Source organism: Austrofundulus limnaeus, unplaced genomic scaffold, assembly GCF_001266775.1.
Source record: "Austrofundulus limnaeus strain Quisiro unplaced genomic scaffold, Austrofundulus_limnaeus-1.0 Scaffold157, whole genome shotgun sequence".
In the NCBI taxonomy this organism is placed as follows: domain Eukaryota; kingdom Metazoa; phylum Chordata; class Actinopteri; order Cyprinodontiformes; family Rivulidae; genus Austrofundulus; species Austrofundulus limnaeus.
Genome location: NW_013952559.1, coordinates 291,192 through 300,038, shown reverse-complemented (window position 1 = coordinate 300,038; position 8,847 = coordinate 291,192). Strand labels below are relative to the sequence as shown.

Genomic DNA, 8,847 nt, shown 5'->3' with positions numbered 1-8,847 from the left:
GATGGATGGATGGATGGATGGATGTATGCATGGATGGATGGATGCATGGATGGATGGATGGATGGATGGATGGATGGACTTGTGTCTCATCAGTTGAGAAAATGTGTTCATAAAATTGTTTATGGAGAATTATGATTTTAAAAATCAAAACAAAGTATGTTTCATGTTCCTGCAGAAGGACACAATTGCAGGAACATGAAACATACTTTGTTGAGTAGAAATAGGATATTTTTAAGCAGATTAACAAAAAGTGCAAGAATGCTTAATGGTGGACAGAATACTAAATGGTTAAACTGGCCATGCTTATTAGCTGATGTGAACACATTATTATCTGTCAAAAGCTGCCTGTGGATGAACTCTAGATTAATTTTCTCAAAAAGCTGTGAAACACGTTACTTACAGTTGCCTTGTGGGTTTTCTCAAATTTGTTTGAACTCAAATTATAGCTACTCTGAACTGTTGATAATTAAATAAAAAGATATATTATACCTTAATATGACTAAGTTTAAATCACTATTCAACAAGAACACGGAAAAATTACACAAGGAAAAAACTGAAGCCTGTTGGGTCTGCAGTGTCTTTGTTACCCTGGCATCCTGATGGCGAAGTCTGGCTCCACTTGGTTCTGCAAATTAATAGAAAATTGAAGTTTTATGCTAAAATGTTTTTATTTTGCTTATGTCAATCAGTTTCATAAATGAACAATCATTTATGGTTTCAGTGACCACAATATAATGAAGTAGTGAGTGAGTCTCAGCAAATAAAACGGCTTTGTGTTTTTTAGACTAAATTAATCTAAACTTAGTGCTAATTAGGTAACTAGCGTAGGGCTGCCACGAACGATTATTTTTATAATCGATTAATCACTGATTATTTATTCGATTAGTCGACTAATCGGATCATACGTTAATTGAATATAAAACATACAGCTTATCACGTCAGAATGCAGCTGCTATTATATAACCATTGTTAGATTTTAGCTACAGCGGGTAAAATAAGTATTGAACACGTCAACATTTTTCTCAGTAAATAAATTACTAGAAGTGCTAACGACATGTAATTTTCACCAGATGTTGGTAACAACCCAAGTGATCCATATATACAAAGAAATCAAACCATAAATGTCCAGAAATGAAGTTATTTGTAATAATGTGGAATGGTACAGGGAAAAGTATTGAACACATGAAGAAAGGGAGGTGTAAAAAGGCATGGAAAGCCAAGACACCAGCTGAACTCTCTCAGTAATTAGAAAACAAGCCTGCCCCTTGTCAGTGCAAGTTAATATCAGCTGGTTCAGTCCCAAATGATGGCCAGGTATCACACAAGAACCATCTGATGATGGGTAAAAGTAAAGAGCTCTCTCAAGACCTTCACAACCTTATTGTTGCAAAGCATAATGATGGCATCGGTTACAGAAGAATGTCTAAACTTCTGAAGGTTCCAGTGAGCACTGTTGGGGCCATAATTCAGAAGTGGAAAGAACATTATTTCACCATAAACCGACCACGACCAGGTGCTCCTCACAAGATTTCTGACAGAGGAGTGAAAAGAATTATCAGAAGAGTTGTCCAAGAGCCAAGGACCACTTGTGGAGAGCTTCAGAAAGACCTGGAATTAGCAGGTACGATTGTTTCAAAGAAAACAATAAGTAATGCACTGAACCACCATGGCCTGTATGCATGCTCACCATGCAAGACTCCACTGCTGAAGAAACAGCATGTTGAAGCTCCTTTAAAGTTTGCTGCACAACATTTAAACAAGCCTGTGTAATACTGGGAGAATATAGTCTGGTCAGATGAGACCAACATTGAACTGTTTGGATGCCAGAATACACATCATGTTTGGAGGTCAAATGGCACTGCACATCAGCCCAAAAACACCATACCAACAGTGAAGTTTGGAGGTGGGAACATCATGGTGTGGGGCTGTTTTTCAGCATATGGGACTGGCAAACTTCAAATAATTGAAGGAAGGATGAGTGGAAAAATGTACAGAGACATTCTTGATAAAAATCTGCTTCCATCTACCAGGATGATGAAGATGAAACGTGGCTGGACATTTCAGCAAGACAATGAGCCCAAACACAAAGTCAAGGAAACTCTCAGTTGGTTTCAGAGAAAGAAACTAAAGCTGCTGGAATGGCCCAGCCAATCACCTGACCTGAATCCAACAGAAAATCTATGGAAAGAACTAAAGATCAGAGTTCATAGAAGAGGTCCACGAAACCTTCAAGATTTGAAGACTGTTTGTGTGGAAGAATGGGCCAAAATCACACCTGAGCAATGCATGCCACTAGTTTCTCCATACAGGAGGCGTCTTGAAGCTGTCATTGACAACAAAGGCTTTTGTACAAAGTATTAGATAAATTTCAGTAAGTGTGTTCAATACTTTTTCCCTGTGCCATTCCACATTATTACAAATAACTTCATTTCTGGAATTTATGGTTTGATTTCTTTGTATGTATGGATCACTTGGGTTGTTACCAACATCTGGTGAAAATTTCATGTCATTAGCACCTCTAGTAATATATTTACTGAGAAAAATGGTGACGTGTTCAACACTTATTTTTCCGCTTTATATGCTAACTAAAACTAATTGCTGTGGAAGGTAAGTTCTGCTCTGCAGATATTACACAGGTTCCTCTTTCATTTTCTTAAAATGATCCCACACTTTTGAGCTCCGTTGTCAGGTAGCCATGATACCAGAGCCTGTCTGTATAATGTCTTGTGACGTCCACGGCCTACCCCAGTTACCACTACTGTGCATGTGTGTCAAGGACAAAAAGGCAGATGTGGCAGTGGAAGGTGTCAAAGCAGTTTGGAGAGAAAAACAAAGTAAAGAACAACAAAAAAAGAAAACGATTAATCGATTATTAAATTAGTCATCGATTATTTCAATAATCGATCAGTCGTCGATTAATCGACTAATCGTGGCAGCCCTAAACTAGTGCTAAGTTCACTTCTACTGTATGATATTCCAAAAAGGTCATACCACAACATTCAAACTTTATGCTAATATTTCATAACTATGTTTTTTAAGTACACATCAGACTGCGATTTGTTTGTTCTGTACAGATAACTTTCATATCAGCCCCCTCATCATCCAAGGAGACAGCTGGCCTGACTGCAGATATAATCAACTTTATCGGTGACCAGCTCAGGGGATCGGGCCATCTCCAAGATTACTGAATGATGTACAAAAAACAAAAACTTGTTATCTCAAGAAAACCATTGGGAAATGAACTTCTTATCTCCAGAAAACGGTCCTCATTATTTCGTGATGGAAAAAAATATGAGGAAAACGGCTGCTCTCGGTTTCCGTACTTGACCTTAAAGTGCGAAAAAATGTTGAAATGTTGCTAGCATAACCTTGACTTCAGCTTGTTTCAACGGTTATAGAAATTGTTTTATGATTGGATCATACTGTCTTTTCCATCCATCCATTTTCTTCCGCTTATCCGGGATCGGGTCACAGGGGCAGCAGAGACCCAGACTTCCCTCTCCCCAGCCACTTGGGCCAGCTCCTCTGGGGAAATCCCAAGGTGTTCCCAGGCCAAACATGTTCCCTCCAGCGTGTCCTGGGTCTTCCTCTGGGCCTCTTCCCATGTGCCTGGAACACCTAACCAGGGAGGCGTCCAGGAGGTATCCTAACCAGATGAACCACCTCAACTGGCTCCTCTCGACGTGGAGGAGCAGCGGTTCTACTCTGAGTCCCTCCTGGATGACTGAGCTTCTCACCCGATCTCTGAGAGCCCAGACAGCCTGCGGAGGAAACTAATTCCAGCCACTTATCTCCAGGATCTCATTCTTTCAGTCACTGCCCAAAGCTCGTGACCATATGAGGGTAGGAACGTAGACCGACCGGTAAATCGAGAGCTGAGACAAAACCAGAACCCAATCACTGATATTTAAACTCCTCCACTTGGGGAAGGACCTCTTCCCTGACCCAGAGGAGGCACCCTTATCCGGCTCAAGACCATCTTGTCTTTTCAACCAATTAAAATATAGAGGAGGCGGGACTGGTGAATTGCAGCTGTTAACCTATTGGTCAAGACAATTAAAAGCAGTACTAGAACAAATATTGGAATTTCATTTCAAGCAGTGTTTGAGGTCAATTTAAACCTATATGGGACCGGTATTAATTGCCTAAAGCATGATGTTTTTTGCTTGATATCTGACTTTTGGCATTGAATAGATAACAATAAGCTTGTTGTTAGCGTTGTTCAGTGTACACTGCAGAATAGTATTTAGGCTCAAGCTGAGATAAGATTAACTGGACTTAAAATGTGTTTTTACAACCATCAAGTCTAAGGAGGAAAAGGAAGTAAATGTAAGTGATGAAGATGTGTAACAGGTCCTCTGTCAGTCACTGAGTCTGCACGCATGGACCCACACACACAGATTGTGTGACACAGCCCTCCTTCAGCTGATCTGGAACTAGTTTAAAGACCAGCAGCAGCATGGAGCACATGTCCTCTCCGGTCCGATTTCGCAGCAATAAAAAAGGTATGTTTTATCACTGAACACCTACACATGAACAGATTATAAATAGTTGTTTGTTTTATCATAAACAAGGAGTTTCAGCTAATTTAAATGTGGGTTAAATGTTTTCTCTGAATAAGCTTGTGCGTTAAAGTCACCCTTTTTCTCTCTCTGTTTCCAACCTTTGTGCTTTTTTCATAGCATTTTAGTGAATATTTTATTTTATTTTTATTAGTTTCATTTGTGTTACTATAATTAAGCATATGTCATAAGTATGTTTTACACTTTTAAAGTTATTATTTGTGAAAACTATTTGTATTTTTTCCCATCCTGTTATTCCTTCAAAATAAACCTACAACTTTTACAGAAAAGCAGGTAGTATCATTTCTGAAACATTATTTAATTGTATTGTTTGTTAGACTTTGTATGTGTGTGTGTGTGTGTGTGTGTGTGTACGTTAAGTCTCCGACCCCCCACATTGATAGAGCATTAAAAGCTGGGTTAAGCCTGCTGCAAAGCTTTCTGGTTAATGAGAGCTGACAGGTAGAAGGATGCCAGATGAACCCTGCTGCAGTCGCTCTGCTACCCTCAGACTAGGCTAATTGCATGTTTTGTTTATTTCCTGGAAAGCTGTTAAGTTTCCTCACTGCTTGCAGGAGCAAATTGTGTTCATTTAGAGAAGAAGTTGTAAAATGAACGTCCTCTCGGAGTGAGGCATTGGAATAACAAAGACGTCATGCACCTCTCGTGGCTTTTAATTGGAAAAATCCTTGAAAACACAGACGCCACGCTCAATAACAAAAGCAAAACACAGCTTTGAGAGTTTAGATTAATCCTACTAACACTCAGCTTCGTGCTTCTTGTTATCCTGCCAGGACAGATGGATGAGTTCCTTTGTTGTGTTCTAATAGGATCACAGTTCAGACCTAGTGAAGAATTAAAGTAGTCAAACACTGCAAGTGAAACAACTCAGACAGCCCTGCGCCGAATATCCCTGAAGCCACTTGATCTTTTTGTTTGCATTCTTGCAGAACTACAAGGATATTTGCTTACAAAGATACGGGAACATGAGTGTCATGTTTTTTTGTCTAAAATACCTTTAAAAAAACATAAACTCTGGTTCCTAATAATGATCTATTTAACTTTTCTGTCCAGACTGGGAGAAAAACCCTGTGGTAAATTATCAAGTACCACCATTAAGCTACATAACAGGACATGAATCTTGTTAGTGTCTGATTATTTTATTTTATTTTATTATTATTTTTTGTCTGCGGGGCTTAAGAAAAGTGCATAAGAGATGAAAAAGTTGCAACATTTTCCCTCATTAACCAGTTTTTAGGTCTTGAGGTTTAAATTGTGCAGCTCAGTTGTGCAGGGTTATTTGCTCTTTATTTTCAGAGCAGTGCTGTGGAGATTTAACACATGTTGGTGTTTTGAACAGATCATGCAAGAACCGTTCATATGAACAGATTTGCGAGTGATTTAGGAAAACTTGTTGCATTCACCAGTTTTCTCATATTGTAAGATTTTTATCAGATACGAACAAAATTTACGTGTGGTCCAGACCTGTCGTATATTTAACGTGCAGTCAGTCTGCTGTTATCCAGACTGGTTTTCTTCACTAACAATTTTATATTTCGTTAGTTTGAAGATATTCTGAGTTGAAAATAAACACACTCCACACTCCAGTTATGTTGAAAATAGGCCATTCTGTCTGAATTAGAAATATAATTATAAATGTAATAATGTGGACTAACGATATCAAATGATTAAATTACATTAAATCGGTTATTAATGCTGTTGTATAACACTACAATATTAAGATTTCAAACTACAAACCAACTTACATTAGGCATTAATTGAAGTTTAATTTGTCTCTGTGTATAATGAGATCAATGATAACATAAACATAATAAACAACTTTTTCATAGATTATTTTAAATCAAATTTTAGTTTATTGAGTGTGTCATGAGATTGCTATTTTCAAAGCTTAGCTTGGATTAGAAAAAAGCTTAAAAAAATCTCTGCCTTTACTGGGGGAAATCTTCTAGGTCACAGCTAAACAGTCAACTAAATAGATAAATTATAGATTAAAAATAATACATTAGAATGGAAGTATGTTTTTTTTATTTTGTGGTATACTCACAAACATATAGAAACTTCCTTTGTTTTAGTGTAAAGTACTAGTAAGTGTCTATAGTGTGTTATATTTTGTGTTTTAAGTGTTAAATACAACACTATGTAAGTATGTAGTTTTCATAGTTTCAAGCTGGTTGTGTGGCTCTAGATAGATTTTTTTGATTATAAAAGTTGCAGACCCTTGATCTGTATGAAAAACCCCTCTTCAGTTTTTAGTTTTAGAATAGAGTTGTGTTTTAAAAATCACTTCGGATCCATTAAATAAAGTGTGCAACTTTGCTGCCATCTGTCCCAGTTGTCCAGTTTCACCATCGAGGACCAAGAAGACACACAGTTCCCATTCTCCATGAGGGATCTACCTCCCGTCGCTCGTGCTGCAGGACGCTTTCAGAGCTCAGGTTACCACGAGGCGGAGGAAACGCTGACTGCCTCCAACGGGCTGCAGAGCTTCTCCGGGACTTCTTCTCTGCCCCGTTCCATGCACTTCCCTCCCGTCGATTGTCCAACAGTCCCTCCCAGACCGACCCGTGCAGGACCAGATCCACAGTGTCTGCCTGTGAAGAAGCCGCTCGTCTCTCAGGTGTCTCTGGACTCTCCGCTCAGCCCGGCCTCACGACCACGAAGCCCCTGGGGACGTTTTGACCCCTATGACTCTCCAGAGGTGGGACCTTAATCATTTAGGCTAGAAAAAACTTAATATGTCACTAAAGCCAAGCTTAAATTCAAAAWGAAAAACATTACTCAGTCCCTGTTGCTCAAGAGCCAGATGAGTCATTTCCTTTCTCCTTCTCCTCCCCAGCTGTGTGTTCAGGATCCAGAACTGTGCTTTGCAGATACAAGTTATAAAAGATGCAGATGATGATGAAACTCTGATTTTTAACCACTCAGAATGATCARGGCCCTTTAGTGTGAATGTTATTCTTTAAGAAGCATGAGAAGATCTTGATGTCTGACTGAATGAAGAGTCTGCAGTCCACTGAGGTCGTGTTGTCAGTTTTCATACATGTCTTCTCTCTGCAGGATCAGGATAAGGAGTATGTGGGTTTTGCCACACTGCCCAATCAGGTCCACAGAAAAACAGTAAAGAAAGGTTTCACGTTTACTGTCATGGTGGCAGGTGGGTCTTCAGATTGTGTCTGCTCATCTGATTCAGGCTGTTTTTGAACCTTAATAGAAAGCATTATTTAGTGGAGATTAATAATTGTTTCATAACAAACACAATTTCATTATAGGTGTTTTGTAACTGTGTGTTTTAAATTTAACATCGAGAATAAATGTAAAATATTATTTTTGTTACTTGTAGGAGAGTCTGGTCTTGGTAAATCCACATTAATCAACAGTTTGTTCCTCACGGACATCTACAAAGACAGAAAAGTTCCTAATGCAGAAGGTAAGGTTGCTTCAGATCATTTCTCTGAGCAGAAGTCGTTAGTATGTCCACATGTTGCTGTGGGACCTCTGCGGTAACTTCTGATCAAACGTGTGCCGGCAGAACGAATCTGTCAAACGCTCGGCATAACCAAGCACACCATCGGCATTGAGGAGAAAGGAATCAAACTGAGGCTCACCATCATCGACACACCGGGGTTTGGAGATGCAGTCAACAACACAAAGAGGTGAGGTTGGTTGATTGAGAATGGTTTGATTTCTTTGTATGTATGGATCACTTGGGTTGTTACCAACATCTGGTGAAAATTTCATGTCATTAGCACCTCTAGTAATATATTTATTGAGAAAAATGGTGACGTGTTCAATACTTATTTTACCCGCTGCATATAAGGACAGGATCTGGTTTAACCCAGGCTACTTCTGAAGATACTCTGTATTGAAGGATCAGTTTATCTGTGTTCGACTGCTCCACCTACGCTGCATTGTCGAGCGCAGATCCACTGAGAAACTTGCTGTCTCAGCAACATTTAATTCAAAAACTGTGCTTTTGAGGATAAACAAATGTTCATAATTATGACCCCCGCACGTGAAGCGTAAGCAGGAGTCATGTTTTCGTTTGTTTTTTTTCTCTTTTTTTTCAGTGATTTTTGGTCAACCGTAGCACAAAAACGGCTGCACCGATCAACATGAAATTTGGCAGGACTGTAGTTGAGTCCGACCTACACTGCAGCAGCCAACAGTTTTACAATACACCCCATATTTGAGGAGGGGGCTCCTTTCAAATAGGGGGTGTCTGGACATGCAAAATCGCTTATAACTCAGAAACTGTTCAACATAG

General features: G+C 39.2%; 1 protein-coding gene across 2 annotated transcripts in view; it reads left to right on the top strand.

Moving 5' to 3' along the window:
- Positions 1–3,934: 3,934 nt before the first annotated feature.
- Positions 3,935–8,847, top strand: part of septin4a (septin 4a) — a gene marked incomplete at its 3' end in the record, with an annotated part of 7,970 nt that continues 3,057 nt past the window's right edge. Inside the window, 6 exon segments of one of the 2 annotated variants that reach the window (XM_014016889.1) lie at positions 3,936–4,505; positions 4,849–4,856; positions 6,916–7,281; positions 7,641–7,737; positions 7,924–8,010; positions 8,113–8,236. In XM_014016889.1, coding sequence (XP_013872343.1) covers positions 4,460–4,505; positions 4,849–4,856; positions 6,916–7,281; positions 7,641–7,737; positions 7,924–8,010; positions 8,113–8,236 — 728 coding nt within the window. 2 annotated transcript variants of the gene reach the window in all.